The sequence below is a fragment of the Somniosus microcephalus genome, chromosome 22 (assembly GCF_052327205.1).
Source record: "Somniosus microcephalus isolate GS21.2 chromosome 22, FLI_Smic_1.0, whole genome shotgun sequence".
NCBI lineage: Eukaryota > Metazoa > Chordata > Chondrichthyes > Squaliformes > Somniosidae > Somniosus > Somniosus microcephalus.
The window spans coordinates 19,142,506-19,157,545 of NC_141008.1; the positions used below are offsets into that span (position 1 = coordinate 19,142,506).

Below are 15,040 nucleotides of genomic sequence, written 5' to 3' on the forward strand. Positions count from 1 at the left end.
AAACGTGGCAGCGATTTTGCGCACAGCAAGCTCCCACAAACAGCAATGTGATAATGACCAGATAATCTGTTTTAGTGATTGACGTAAGAAAACTACTAGGCACTTGGTCTAAGCGTTAAACAAAGCTTTAATCAACTGTTTTACAACATGGCGGTCTAGTTGTGTCCTTCACTAATTCCTGTTAAAGAATGTCCTGAGCAAGCTGGGCCCATGCCCGAGTATTTACACTCTCCCTGGACAGCGCCACCAGCAGGCCACCCAGTATTATTTCATAAGCCATTTCCACATGAATGACAAGGTTCATGACAGTAATGTTGGTTGAGGGATAAATATTAACCAGGACACTGGGGAGAACTCCCTCTGCTCTTCTTCGAATAGAGTTATAGGATCTTTTACGTTCACTTGAGAGGGAAGATGGGGCTTTGGTTTAACATCTCATCTGAAAGACAGCACCTCCGACAGGGTAGCACTCCCTCAGCACTGCGCTTGAGTGTCAGCCTAGGTTTCTGTGCTCAAATCTCTGGAGCGGGACTTGAACCCACAACCTTCTGACTCAGAGGCGAGAGTGCTACCCACTGATGGTCCATGGGACAAACATCATGACCTAGCGCTGTCACCACAGGGGTTCGCGCGATGGGAACGCGCAAGTGGTCAGCTTGCCCAATTCATGAAGCACGCGGGTCGCGAGCCGGACACACTGACCTCTGCCCCCAAACTCCCGATGTGCACCCTGGTCGTGCGGAAATCTGCATGGGAGCACTAAACGGTCAGATTTAGCCAGACACATATAACGGCCGGCATAAAAGAAAATGGAGCCAGGCTAAATTAGGGGTGGGGGCTTCCAAGTACCCCGGAGACCCAACTATGGAGTCCGAGCCTGAGCCAAATCTGGTCTGGGCAACTTAGAAGAACTTAGGGCTGTGAATTTGGTCGGAGCCGTTCCCGGTCGGCCATAGTATCCTGGCGGAAGTTAGGGCTGTCCACTCTGGTTAGACGTGTTCCTGGATGTCTCATCACTGACCTCCCTCCTCCAACCACCTACCTCCGCACTCTCACCATCTGCTACAGCAAAAATCACTGGCGAACAAGGCTAGTGAGCACACTTAAACTGACCAGGCACACCTGTGCTTGAATTTAGCATATTCAATGGTTGGTGTTGGGTTTTTATCGAACAAGAATCGCAGTTTCAAAAGAACTTGCGTTTATGTAGTACTGGCCGTGTCCACCACTGGAATTATCACGGGGCGTTTGCAAAGGACACACCCTCTCTCGGATGACATTTCTAAAGCTTCTTCTCGTGGTTCAGGAATGTGACCTGCCCTCCCCCTCCTGAAATGCTTCAACTGTCTCCTAACTCTCTGCGGCCATCTGTTGTGTCGGTTTTCAAGATGCTGATGTTTTGTTTCAGAGAACTACAGGCTGTAGTCAACCCAATACTTTACTAAGCTGCCCCTCTCCATCTGCGCATTACTGCACCAGTGTCAGGAAACGAGTGGAATAAATTGGCTTGAAGATTGACCCTTAGCTGTGGGTAGCTCAGATGTCTTGCTGGATCTCAGCTGTTCTGTCATATTTAAAATTGGTATATTTAAAATAAAGAGTAATGTTTGAATTCTGTCTAAATGCTGTAGTCAATATAACATAACCATTGGTGCTGCGACTGATGTGCGTGTGTGTGTATGTGACCGCACACTTGCACACTTGTCATTTAACGACGTGTATTTCAGAGGAGTCATTTTGGCAAAAGAAAGCAAAATTGTGAAGGACAAGCGTAAAATTATACTGGGGGCAAGTACGATCAATAAGAGAGTCACAAGACAGAGAAAGACTCGCAAAGCAAGAGAAGCAGAGAGAGAATGAGAGAGAGACATACAATGACGGAGAGAGAGGGAAAGCGAGCGATATATGCAAAGATAGATGGAGAGAGTCAGAGAGACATATGGAGAGAGAGATATACATACAAAGAGAGAGGGAGAGAGAGCGACATACACAAAGAAAGATGGAGAGAGAGATACACATAAGAACATAAGAAATAGGAGCAGGAGTAGACCATTCGGCCCCACGAGCCTCCTCCGCCATTCAATAAGATCATGACTGATCTGATCTTGGCCTCAACTCCACTTCCCCGCCCGCTCCCCTAACCCTTGATTCCCATAAAGACAGATGGAGAGAGTGAGCGACATATGGAGAGAGATATACATACAAAAGAGAGATGGAGAGAGAGAGACAGCAAGAGAGATGGAGAGATCAACACAGAGGCAGAAAGTGAGACACACAGGCGAGAGAGATAGAGAGAGGAGCAGAAAGACAGAGGGGAAAAAGATATACTCGCACTTACAGAGAAAGCAAGAGAGAGATGTACAGAATGATAGAGAGACATGTAGAAAGAAGCAGTAACAGGGAGAGGGACTGCACATGAAAACAAGAGAAAGTCAGTGTGTGTGAGAGTTCAAGTGAGTGCAAGAAAGTAAACTCAGCTTGTTGCTTATTAAGAGGCCACGCCAGAATCACTGTTTATGTGCCCATGTGGCCTATATTACAAATATTGCCCATCTCCAAATGGCTTTATCCAAATGGTCACATATTTGAAGAATTTTCAATGTATCCCAATTTAATATTTCAGTTCACAACTGTTTATCCAAACTCTCAATGAACCAGACCAAGTTGCTGTCCCCAGGCCTGTTTGGATAATGGTGATTGTGCTGTGTTAACAATAACAGCTCAAGTCCCCACAGCACAGTCCCAAACGGAAAGAGGCCGACAGGCGCCAAATCGGTCAGGGACCCCCAGCCTCCGACCAGATTGCATCGGTTAGGCTACAAAATGCCACGGATTTCTCGTTAGGATGTTTATGGTTTAGCTCTTCATAATCACACTAGAAAATCTTCTCCGAAAGATGGAAGTTTTTTTTTTTAACCTCTTCGCTAGTTTGAATAAAATGTACTCCAGTCAGCTTTGCCTTAAACTCGCAATTTTCCTTCTCCGGCTAGGACACGTCAGGCTTCGAGATGAAATGGACGAGTGCTGAAAATCTGAAGTAAAAAAAGACACAGAAAGTGCTGGAATTGCACAGCAGACCAAGCAGCGTCTGGAAGAGAGAGAGAGAGAGAGAGAGAGAGAGAAAGGAGAGAGAAAAAGAGAGAGAAGGGGCTGTCCATCAGAACCCACACCTCAAACTACCTCCCTGACTCTTTCTGAACACAGCAAATAGCTGCATTTAAGACCAACTAAACTAAATGCATTTATGTAGCACTGTTCACACAAAAGAACATCCCAGGCCGCTTCATAAATAGGTGCAATGAAAATGGTCACCGAGCAGGAATTAGGGAGGGTGACTGAAGGCAAGGTTGAAGACTTGGGCTTTGAAGAGGCTTTTTAAAGGTGGAGTGAGAGTTGGCGAAGTTATGTCCAAGTAAACACTCAAATCGGTGTGGCAATAACGAGTTGTTTTTACTTCCAGACCCTCCAGCATATTCCCTCAAAGAACAGCAAAACAATGCAAGAGGGACCTTGGAGCGTACGTGCTATAATGGGCTAACTCCCATCAGGGGGCCATCTAGTGTTCAGTCTGAAAGTACCATATATATATCAAGGGAGGGAGTTTCAGACAGTAACGCTGGGGTGGGCGTAGGTTCTGCCAGTAATGGGGGGCGTGGGCCAAAGAGAGTGGGGGGGGCGTCCGCAGAAGGCCAGGGTCAGAGGACTGGTGAGTTCGGTGGGGGAGGGGGTATAGGCTATAGGAGATTGCAGAGTTCGGGTGGGGTGATCACTAGGACTTGTAGATGGGAGCAAGGATTGTGAATTGAATGTAGTGGGGCACAGGGAGCAAGTGTAGGTCAGCGAGGAGGGGGTAGATAGGTGAGTGGGACAGAGTACGGCAGTGTTTTTGACAAGTTGGTGTTTATGGAGAATGTAACTCCCTCCCCTCAATAAGCCATAATCGTATTCCAGCTCCTGATCGCCATCCAGCGACCTCTTGCTGTAAAGTGCCTGCTGAGCAAGAATCAGGCTCTGCTGCGGTGCCCTAGCAGTTGAATAGCCGGCCGAAAGTCACAGTTTAGAATTAAATGCGGTATGTTTATGTGGAGATAAATATTGACTGTATTTAATCTTGGCTGGGACCAACCTTGAATAAAGAAAAGAAAAAGAGTCAGTTTCTGGCCAAGGATTAGGTTAAAATAAAGAAAGGAACTTGCATTTCTATAGCGCCTTTCATAACGTCAGGACATCCCAAAGCACTTTACAGCCAATGAAGTACTTTTGAAGCGTAGACACTGTTGTAATGTAGGAAACGTGACAGCTAATTTGCGCACAGCAAGCTCCAACAAACAGCAATGAGATAAATGACCAGATAATATGTTTTAGGTATTGGATGAGGGATAAATGTTGGCCAGGACACCAGGAAGAACTCTCCTGCTCTTCTTCGAATAGGATCTTTTACATTCACCTGAGAGGGCAGACAAGGCCTCGGTTTAACATTTCATCCAAAAGGTGGCACCTCCGACAGTGCAGCACTCCCTCAGTACGGCACTGGAGTGTCAGTCTAGCTTTTGTCCTCAAGTCTCTGGAGTGGGACCTCAACCCACAACCCTCTGACTCAGAGGCGAGAGTGCTGCCCACTGGGCCACACTGACAACGAAAGGTGCACTGTGTTGACTCTCTACACCTATAAGAAAACGCCTGGCTCCCAACCAACACTTCCTCACAGCGGTAGGGATTGGGAAATTTAGCACATGAAGATTTGCATCAAACCATCCCAGGATTGTGTCTCCACAGGATCCCAAACAGATCTCTTGATGAGAGAGTGACAAACACAAGGGCGAATGTATAAACAATCAGCCTTATTTTAGCACCTAATTTCTAACAGCTCCTATTTCTTTTGGAAAGCTTTTGCAAGAAGGCCCGTCGGCCATGGGATAATGCGTGGGTCATTAACACGTAGGCTTCATGAACTTGCAGCACTGAGTGGCCTTATCGGAGGCGCAGTCTAATCTGCCATCTCACTCTGTAATACGGAAGCAATTTAACTCTAATCTCCTGGAATGTGGCTGAGGTCAGCAATTCCTGAAAAGACAGTAGCCCATTCACAGAGGCCAATCCAGATGGTGCATTACAGATTTTTAAAACAAATTATTCCACAAATGTCATTGGTAATTTACGTGGAGATATTCCACTTTGGCGCACATGCCAAGAACGCGAATCGGAAAATTGCGACCCCAGTATGTGATTACTCCCTCCTCCCACCACCCCATGGGCTGAATATGATGGGTTGGTGGAGACCAGTTTTCCTGTTACGTGATCTTCCATTGCCAAAGAAGTGTCTCTTATCGGCCAACTGAAGACGTTGTAGCAGTGGAATTAAACTTGCAGAGAATTCATCTTCTCGCCAATGCCGTTGTTTTAGTTTCTCCCTCCCGGGTGAGCTCGTGCGCCCTCCCCGTCAACACACGCAGCTACCCTCGGGATTGTTTTCGGGGGAGTGGGTGGAGGGGACAGGGTGGTTGGGAAGGTGTAGGCTTTAGGCATCTGTACAGATTGGACCAGTGCCACTCCATCGCCCCGTTGGCAGTGGGCAAGAGTGGCACAAAGTGGCCGCGCCGGGGTTCAAAGGTCGCACATTGATCCACATCAGAGTGAAAACAGGCTTTTCATTTTTTGCTGAGCTTTTTCAAAAATTGAATGTAATGCACAACTGGCGCATACACAAAGACTGAATTAGCCTACATGGTAAATTACCACCACTTCACATTGCTTGCTCCTCCTTAGCAAGACTCTTTTCCCCTCCAGTCAGTCTTGTGTCCTTCTTACCACCAATCCAGCCAACACTGGCTCAGCACACCCTCCGCAGATGGGCTTGAGGCTTTGGCATCAGTAGTTTAACACTCCAGCACTGTACTGTACATCAAAATGTAATTATCAACTATGTTCCACACATGTTTTGCAGGACATCTTGGAAATCTTATTGGCTACAGTCATTAGAGCACCACACGGCGGGCAGTGCATTCTGGGTATTCATTGACCTGTGAGAAGGAACCCCTCCCCCTCCCCCTCCTTTGGGCTAACCAAATTAGTAACAATACTGTGGAGGAGGAATTCCTGGTGTGTTTACGGGATGGTTTCCTGGACGAATATGTCGAGGAACCAACCAGAGATCAGGCCATCGTAGACTGGGTATTATGTAATGAGAAAGGATTAATTAGCAATCTTGTTGTACGAGGCCCCTTGGGTCAGAGCAATCATAATATGATCGAATTCTTCATTAAGATGGAGAATGAAGTAGTTGACTCAGAGACTAGGGTCCTCAATTTAAATAAAGGAAACTACGATGGTCTGAGAATTGATTGGGGAATGTCACTCAAAGGGTTGACGGTGGATAGGCAATGGCAAACATTCAAAGACTGAATGGGTGAACTACAGAAATTGTTCATCCCAGTTTGGCATAAAAATAAAACAAAAAAGGTGACTCAACCGTGGCTAACAAGGGAAATTAGGGATAACATACGATCCAAGGAGAGGACATATAAATTGGCCAGAAAAAGCAATAATCCTGAGGATTGGGAGCAGTTTAGGATTCAACAAAGGAGGACAAAGGGATTAATTAAGAAAGGGAAAATAGAATACGAGAGTAAGCTTGCAGGGAACATAAAAACTGACTGTAAAAGCTTTTATAGATATGTGAAGAGAAAAAGATTGGTGAAGTCAAGCGTAGGTCCCTTGCAGTCAGAATCAGGGGAATTTATAATGGGGAACAAAGAAATGGCAATCCAACTAAATACATATTTTGGTTCTGTTTTCACAAAGGAGGAAACAAATAACCTCCCAGAGATGCTGGGGAACATAGGGCCTGATGAAAGGGTGGAACTGAAATAAATCAGTATTTGTAGGGAAATGGTGTTAGGAAAATTGATGGGACTGAAGGCCGATAAATCCCCAGGGCCTGATAATCTACATCCTAGGGTACTTAAGGAAGTGGCCCTAGAAATAGTAGATGCATTGCTGGTCATCTTCCAGAACTCGATAGACTCTGGAACAGTACCCATGGATTGGAGGGTAGCTAATGTTACCCCACTAGTCAAAAAAGGTGGTAGAGAAAAAGCGGGGAATTATAAGCCTGACATCGGTAGTGGGGAAAATGCTGGAGTCCATTATAAAAGATGTAATAGCAGAGCACTTGGAAAGCAGTGACAGGATCGGACAAAGTCAACATGGATTTACAAAAGGTAAATCGTGCTTGACTAATCTACTGGAATTTTTTGAGGATGTAACTGGTAAAATAGATAAGGGAGAACCAGTGGATGTGGTATATTTGGACTTTCAGAAGGCTTTCGATAAGGTCCCGCATAAGAGATTAGCATGCAAAATTAAGGCACATGGGATTGGGGGCAAGGTATTGACTTGGATAGAGAACTGGTTGGCGGACAGAAAGCAAAGAGTTGGAATAAACGGGTCATTTTCCGAGTGGCAGGCAGTGACTAGTGGGGTACCGCAAGGATCGGTCCTAGGACCCCAGCTGTTCACAATATATATTAATGATCTGGATGAGGGAATTGGATGTAATATCTCCAAATTTGCAGACGACACAATGCTGGGTGAAGGGTATGCTGTGAGGAGGATGTCGTGAAACTCCAGTATGATTTGGACAGGTTGGGTGATTGGGCAGAAACATGGCAAATGCACTATAATGTGGATAAATGTGAGGTTATCCACTTTGGTGGCAAAAACAGGAAGGCAGATTATTATTTGAATGGCAATAGATTGGGAGAAGGGGAAGTGCAAAGAGACCTGGGTGTTCTTGTGCACCAGTCACTGAAGGTAAGCATGCAGGTGCAGCAGGCGGTTAAGAAGGCAAATGGTATGTTGGCCTTCGTAGCAAGAGAGTTCGAGTACAGGAACAAGGATGTCTTGCTGCAGTTGTACAGGGCCTTGGTGAGACCACACCTTGAGTATTGTGTGCAGTTTTGGTTGCCTTATCTGAGGAAGGACATTCTTGCCATGGAAGGAGTGCAGCGAAGATGCACCAGGCTGATACCTGGGATGGCAGGAATGACGTATGAGGAGAGATTGTGTCGATTGGGCTTATACTCACTGGAGTTTAGAAGATTGAGAGGGGATCTCATCGAAACCTATAAAATTCTGTCAGGCCTGGACAGACTAGATGCAGGAAGGATGTTTCTGATGGCCGGGGAGTCCAGAACCAGGGGTCATAGTCTAAGGATAAGGGGTAAGCCATTTAGGACTGAAATGAGGAGGAATTTCTTCACCCAGAGCGTGGTGAACCTGTGGAATTCTCTGCCACAGAGGGCGGTGGAGGCCAGTCCATTAAGTATATTCAAGAAGGAGTTGGATATATTTCTTAAGGCTAAAGCGATCAAGGGATATGGGGAGAAGGCAGGGACCGGGTACTGAATTTGGATGATCAGCCATGATCTCGTTGAATGGCGGAGCAGGCTCGAGGGGCCGAATGGCCTACTCCTGCTCCTATCTTCTATGTTTCTATGTGGTCTGCTATTTTTGATATGTGAAGGAACTAGAGAAAGTCTACCGTACACAATCCGCAGGAGGGAGTGCTTCCTGGGGTGAGGAAAGACTGAAGCAATCCAGGGTAGAATCTCCTTGGTTGTTCCGATCTCCCACCGTAACTCTGGCGGAGACCCCTGGAGGAGAGACATTCACGGCCATTGACGCAGCTTCTCTGGGGCTTCTGCCACCAACCTCCTGCCCAGGTTTCAGCGCGAGGGAGATAGAGACCACCCTCGCGGCAATTCCAGGGGTTTGTCGCTCCGACCTGAAAAGAAGGCATCGGAGAGTTGACTTTATACAAGATGGTTTCCTACATGACAGCAGGGACTACACTTCATTGGCTGTAAAGTGCTTTGGGACATCTTGAAGTTGTGAAAGGTGCTGTAGAAATGCAAGTTCTTTCTTACTTTATGGGAATGGGAAAAGTACAATCCGGATTATTGCTTTCAATTAAATTGTGAGGATAGGTTAAGGGGGACCCACGTTCTCATAGAATGGAGTATCCTGGAATCATGTAAGAGCCAATTGGATGCTGCAAGGGGAAGAGTTTAGAGTGAATTAGGAATGGGCCAAATGGTTATCTTCATCTGTAAGGATCATGTGATCAAAGAAAGCAAGTTAAACGTCATTGGGTTTCAAGTTGAACCACAGAGCATACACAACAGTACTGTACACTATTACTGACACCTTATCTAATGTAAAGTTGATTTAGTGTAATTGGAAATCAGAGCAGTGTGCGTCAGGCTGGTCCAGAACTCATTTACAAACCATTCATATTTTGCAGAGTTTAGGTTATGTTAGTGCCTTACAACACCTCTCTCTCTCTCTCTCTCTCTGGTATTCTCGATCAGTTTATGATAATATACTGTGAACGCATTCAGCATAAAGAGCAGTAATACCACAGTGAACAATAACCACAGAATCTGATGGACAACTCCCTTCTTATGTGTGAAGGGGTTCACAGGTGGGGTTTAAACAGGTGGAAACCTGTAAAGTATTTATTTCCACCACTCCCAGTCCAATGTGTACCTTGTAGTACCTATGGTAACTCAAACTGCTTCTGAAGTAACTAAAAACATGTAGAGTGTTCTAGGTGACTGACCGGAAGGCTAACTCCTGTTCAGCAAAGGCCTGTGTTGAAGGCCAAGAGCACACTCCCTTCAGTTTACTGAAAGAGGCTGGACTAACTTTTTTTTTTTTATTCGTTCTGGGATGTGGGCATCGCTGGCAAGGCCAGCATTTATTGTCCATCCCTAATTTCCCTTGAGAAGGTGGTGGTGAACCGCCGCCTTGAACGGCCGCAGTCCATGTGGTGAAGAGATGTATCCCAGGCTACTATGTGAGGCAAAGGAGGAGATTGCAGGGGCTCTGACACAAATTTTCAGGACCTCTCTGGCCACAGGGGATGTGCCAGAGGGCTGGAGAACAGCTAACGTCATACCATTATTCAAGAAGGGTAGTAGGGATAAACCAGGGAATTACAGGCCAGTGAGCCTAACATCAGTGGTAGGGAAATTATTGGAAAAACTTTTGAGGGACAGAATTAGTCTCCAGTTGGAGAGGCAAGGATTAATTAGGGATAGCCAGCATGGCTTTGTCAAGGGAAGATCATGTCTGACCAATTTGATTGAATTTTTCGAGGGGGTGACTAGGTGTGTGGATGAGGGTAGTGCAGTGGATGTGGTTTACATGGATTTCAGTAAGGCTTTTGATAAAGTCCCGCATAGGAGACTGGTCAGGAAGGTAAGAGCCCATGGGATCCAGGGTGCCTTGGCACATTGGATGCAAAACTGGCTTAGTGGCAGAAGGCAGAGGGTGATGGTGGAAGGTTGTTTTTGGGACTGGAAGCCTGTGTCCAGTGGGGTACCGCAGGGATCGGTGCTGGGTCCCTTGCTGTTTGTGGTCTACATTAATGATTTGGATGTGAATGTAAAAGGTATGATCAGTAAGTTCGCAGATGACACGAAAATTGGTAGGGTGGTAAATAGCGAGGAGGGAAGCCTCAGGCTACAGGACAATATAGATGGGTTGGTCAGATGGGCGGAACAGTGGCAAATGGAATTTAACCCTGAAAAGTGTGAGGTGATGCATTTTGGACGGACTAACAAGGCAAGGGAATACACAATGAATGGTAAGACCCTAGGAAAGACAGAGGATCAGAGGGACCTTTGAGTGCATGTACATAGATCCCTGAAGGCAGCAGAACAGGTGGATAAGGTGGTTAAAAAGGCATATGGGATACTTGCGTTCATTAGCCGAGGCATAGAATATAAGAGCAGGGAGGTTATGATGGAGCTGTACAAAACGCTGGTAAGGCCACAGCTGGAGTTCTGTGTGCAGTTCTGGTCGCCACACTATAGGAAGGATGTGATTGCTTTGGAGAGGGTGCAGAGGAGATTTACCAGGATGTTACCTGGGCTGGAGCGCTTCAGCTATGAAGAAAGACTGGACAGGCTGGGGTTGTTTTCCTTGGAGCAGAGAAGGCTGAGGGGGGACCTGATTGAGGTGTACAAAATTATGAGGGGCATAGATAGGGTAGATAGAAAGGAACTTTTCCCCTTAGTAGAGGTGTCAATAACAAGGGGGCATAGATTCAAGGTAAGGGGCAAGATTCAAGGTAAGGGGCAGGAGGTTTAGAGGGGATTTGAGGAAAAACTTTTTCACCCAGAGGGTGGTTGGAATCTGGAACTCACTGCCTGAAAGGGTGGTAGAGGCAGGAACTCTCACAACATTCAAGAAGCATTTGGATGAGCACTTGAAATGCCATAGCATACAAGGCTACGGACCAAATGCTGGAAAATGGGATTAGATTAGACAGGGCTTGATGGCCGGCGTGGACGCGATGGGCCGAAGGGCCTCTTTCTGTGCTGTATAAGCCTATGACTCTATACTCCTACAGTGCTGTTAGGGAGGGTGTTCCAGGATTTTGACCCAGCGACGATGAAGGAACGGCCGATATACTTCCACGGCAGGATGGATGATTCAGTCCTGCTCATTATTTACTTTGCTGTGGATCTCAGGTCCCAATGGGACTGTCTCATTACCCTTCACCCATAAATCTATTGATTATCTCCTTGTTCCTGTCTCTGCTCACTGACTGACCTCCATTGCCAATCAGTGGCAGAATAATACTGGCTACAGATCCATTGCACTGGAAAACTGAATTCAGCTCTGAGAGCAGCTTCAAAGTTCATGTTTTCAATAATCCTCCCAAGATCCCTTGACCTTTCCCCTCCCTCTTCAATTGGTTGGGTGTAGAGGCTTTAACTGAAAATCATTTGTTCTTTTAAACCTTGGTATTTGAACTCTGACCTTTAACATATCGGGCCAAACCTCTATTTTCCCATTTTCTCTCACCTCTAGCCTCCTTCCTTATTGTCTTCAGTGCAACCCTTCTGGTCTCCAGCTGTGGCTCAGTGGGTACAGGTAAACTATCCTTTATCCGAAAACCTCGGGACCAGCCGAGTTTCGGATAAAGGAGAATTTCGGATTTCGGAAGGTGGGTCGGCGGGGGTCCGCGGGGGGGTCGGCGGGGGGTCGTGCGCACGACTTACGCTGACGCTCAGCGTAAGTCAGTCGGGGTCGGCAGGAGTCGGGGCCGGCGGGGTACGCGGGGTGGGGGGGGGGTCGGCGGTTGTCGGGGCTGGCGGGGTCCGCGGGGGGGTCGGTGGTTGTCGGGGCTGGCGGGGTCGGCGGTTGTCGGGGCCGGCGGGGTCCGCGGGGGGGTCGGCAGCTGGCGGGGCTGGCGGGGTCCGCGGGGGGGGGGTCGGCGGTTGTCGGGGCTGGCGGTTGTCGGGGCTGGCGGGGTCCGCGGGGGGGTCGGCGGTTGTCGGGGCTGGCGGGGTCGGCGGTTGTCGGGGCTGGCGGGGTCGGCGGTTGGCGGGGCCGGCGGGGGGGTCGGCGGTTGTCGGGGCTGGCGGGGTCCGCGGGGGGGGTCGGCGGTTGTCGAGGCTGGTGGGTCCGCGGGGGGGTCGGCGGTTGTCGGGGCTGGCGGGGTCGGCGGTTGTTGGGGCCGGCGGGTCCACGGGGGGGTCGGCGGCTGGCGGAGTCGGCGGTTGTCGGGGCCGGCGGGGTCCGCGGGGGGGTCGGCGGTTGTCGGGGCTGGCGGGGTCGGCGGCTGGCGGGGTCGGCGGTTGTCGGCGGTTGTCGGGGCGGTCGGCGGGGGGTCGTGCGCACGACTTACCCTTTATCCGAACTTCCGCAACCGGAACCCTCTAAAAACCGAAGGTTTTTTCGTTCAGCGTAAGTCGTACACACGACTTACGCTGAACGAAAAAACCTTCGGTTTTTAGAGGGTTTCGGTTTTCGGAAGTCCGGATAAAGGGTAGTCTACCTGTAGCACTCAAAGGTTGTGGGTTCAGGTCCCACTCCAGAGACTTGAGCACATAAAGCTAGGCTGACACTCCAGTGCAGTGCTGAGGGAGTGTTGCACTGTCGGAGGTGCTGTCTTTCAGATAAAACGTTAAACTGAGGCCCCGTCTGCTCTCTCAGGTGGATGTAAAAGATCCCACGGCACTATTTCGAAGAAGAGCAGGGGAGTTATCCTCGGTGTCCTGGCCAATATTTATCCCACAACCAACACAACAAAAACAGATTATCTGGTCATTATCACATTGCTGTTTGTGGGACCTTGCTGTGTGCAAAATGGCTGCCGCATTTCCCACATTACAACAGTGACTCCACTTCAAAAGTACTTCATTGGCTGTAAAGCACTTTGAGATGTCCAGTGGTCGTGAAAGGTGCTATAGAAATGCAAGTTTGTCTTTCTTTCTTTTCTCTAGAATATTGATACTACTATGGTCATTGCTCCTCTGAACTTTTCCCTCTAGTTCCTCCCAAGCTTCAAATTTAACAGCCTAGACATTCTTCCTCTTCTCTGTGCCGAAAACAGGGGTCATTGTCCAACTCTGACTATTCTTTCCTAGCATTTCAAACTGAAATTTCACTTCCATCAGCCTCCCTTCTTCCTACAACCTATTGTTTGTAGTTTGGTGTCATCACCTGACCATGACTTCCTGACTTGCCTCACCTCTCTCCTATAATTGTGCCATCATATTGGTGCCTTCCACTATGGGCCTTGACCCTTCACCTGTGTTTTTAAATGAAGACAAACTCCACGGCTTCCTGGCTGCCTCGTGTGGGACGGTTTTAAAGATGAAATGAAACAGAACAAGAAGAGCAGATGTATCATCTGAATCTCAGGCTTACCATACAGCTTCTGAATGGCCATCTTGTCATCCCAGCTGAGGATGAAGTCTCGGCCTAGCTTTTTGTAAAATGGAGACATCAAGGCGTTTTTAACAGGGGAGTGCTCCAGGCCCAGGGTGTGACCGATCTCGTGCGCGGTGACGATGAACAGATTCCTGCCTTTACCCCGGTTCAGAGACCACCTCTCGTCATTGTCGAAATGGGCTTCTCCTCTTCGGGGGAAGAACGCGTGGGCCAAGGCTCCGCCTGCAACAGACAGGGAAAGTAACCTAAGGACAGAGAAGAATTGCCGGGGACCCAAACATTGTCATACAAATGTTAAATAAATGAGATGAAATAATGAATGAATTCATACATTCCTCGATGCATCAGTCAGGAGGTTCTGTGGCCCAAAACTATGATTACATGAATCTCAGGTGGAAAATGAAACCTTTTATCACTTTAGCACTGATATTAGGAGGTCTGTAGACAATTCCCACCCAAGTCTTACATCTTTTTCTATTCCTCAATTCTACCTGATATCCCCTCTTTTTAATGCTGGAGGTCGGGACAATTCTCTCAGGATTGGATGGAGTGTCGGGTCAGTTCTCCATGGGTTGGATGGAGTGTCGGGTCAGTTCTCCATGGGTTGGATGGAGTGTCGGGTCAGTTCTCCATGGGTTGGATGGAGTGTCGGGTCAGTTCTCCATGGGTTGGATGGAGTGTCGGGTCAGTTCTCTCAGGATTGGATGGAGTGTTGGGTCAGTTCTCCATGGGTTGGATGGAGTGTCAGGTCAGTTCGCCATGGGTTGGATGGAGTGTCGGGTCAGTTCTCTCAGGATTGGATGGAGTGTTGGGTCAGTTCTCCATGGGTTGGATGGAGTGTCAGGTCAGTTCTCCATGGATTGGATGGAGTGTCGGGTCAGTTCTCCATGGGTTGGATGGAGTGTCGAGTCAGTTCTCCATGGGTTGGATGGAGTGTCGGGTCAGTTCTCCATGGGTTGGATGGAGATCGAACGAACGAACAAAAAGACTTGCATTTCTATCGCACCTTTCACAACCTCAGGACGTCCCAAAGCGCTTTGTAACCAATGAAGTACCTTTTGAAGTGTAGTCACTGTTGTAATGTAGGAAACGAGGCAGTCTCCCCTTCCCGTGCTAGAACCGCGATAGAAATTTGGTGTAAACGAGGTTTCTGCCGAACCTCCGGAGTTTCAGGGGCCGTGCGGGAACAGGCCCGAAGAAATTCACTCCCATGGAAGTGAATTCCACAGCCTCAAAGAAGAGGTTTCTCCTGCCCTCTGTTCTAAATCTCTAGCATTTCATTTTATAT

At 48.0% G+C, this 15,040-nt stretch overlaps 1 protein-coding gene across 2 annotated transcripts in view; it reads right to left on the reverse strand.

Annotated features, from left to right (window-relative positions):
- The window catches only part of mmp28 (matrix metallopeptidase 28), a 181,939-nt gene that overhangs the window by 14,334 nt on the left and 152,565 nt on the right, over nt 1-15,040 (reverse strand). For both annotated transcript variants that reach the window (XM_085964242.1, XM_085964241.1), the window contains exon 5: nt 13,729-13,974. In XM_085964242.1, coding sequence (XP_085820368.1) covers nt 13,729-13,974 — 246 coding nt within the window. The remainder of the gene's footprint in view (nt 1-13,728; nt 13,975-15,040) is intronic.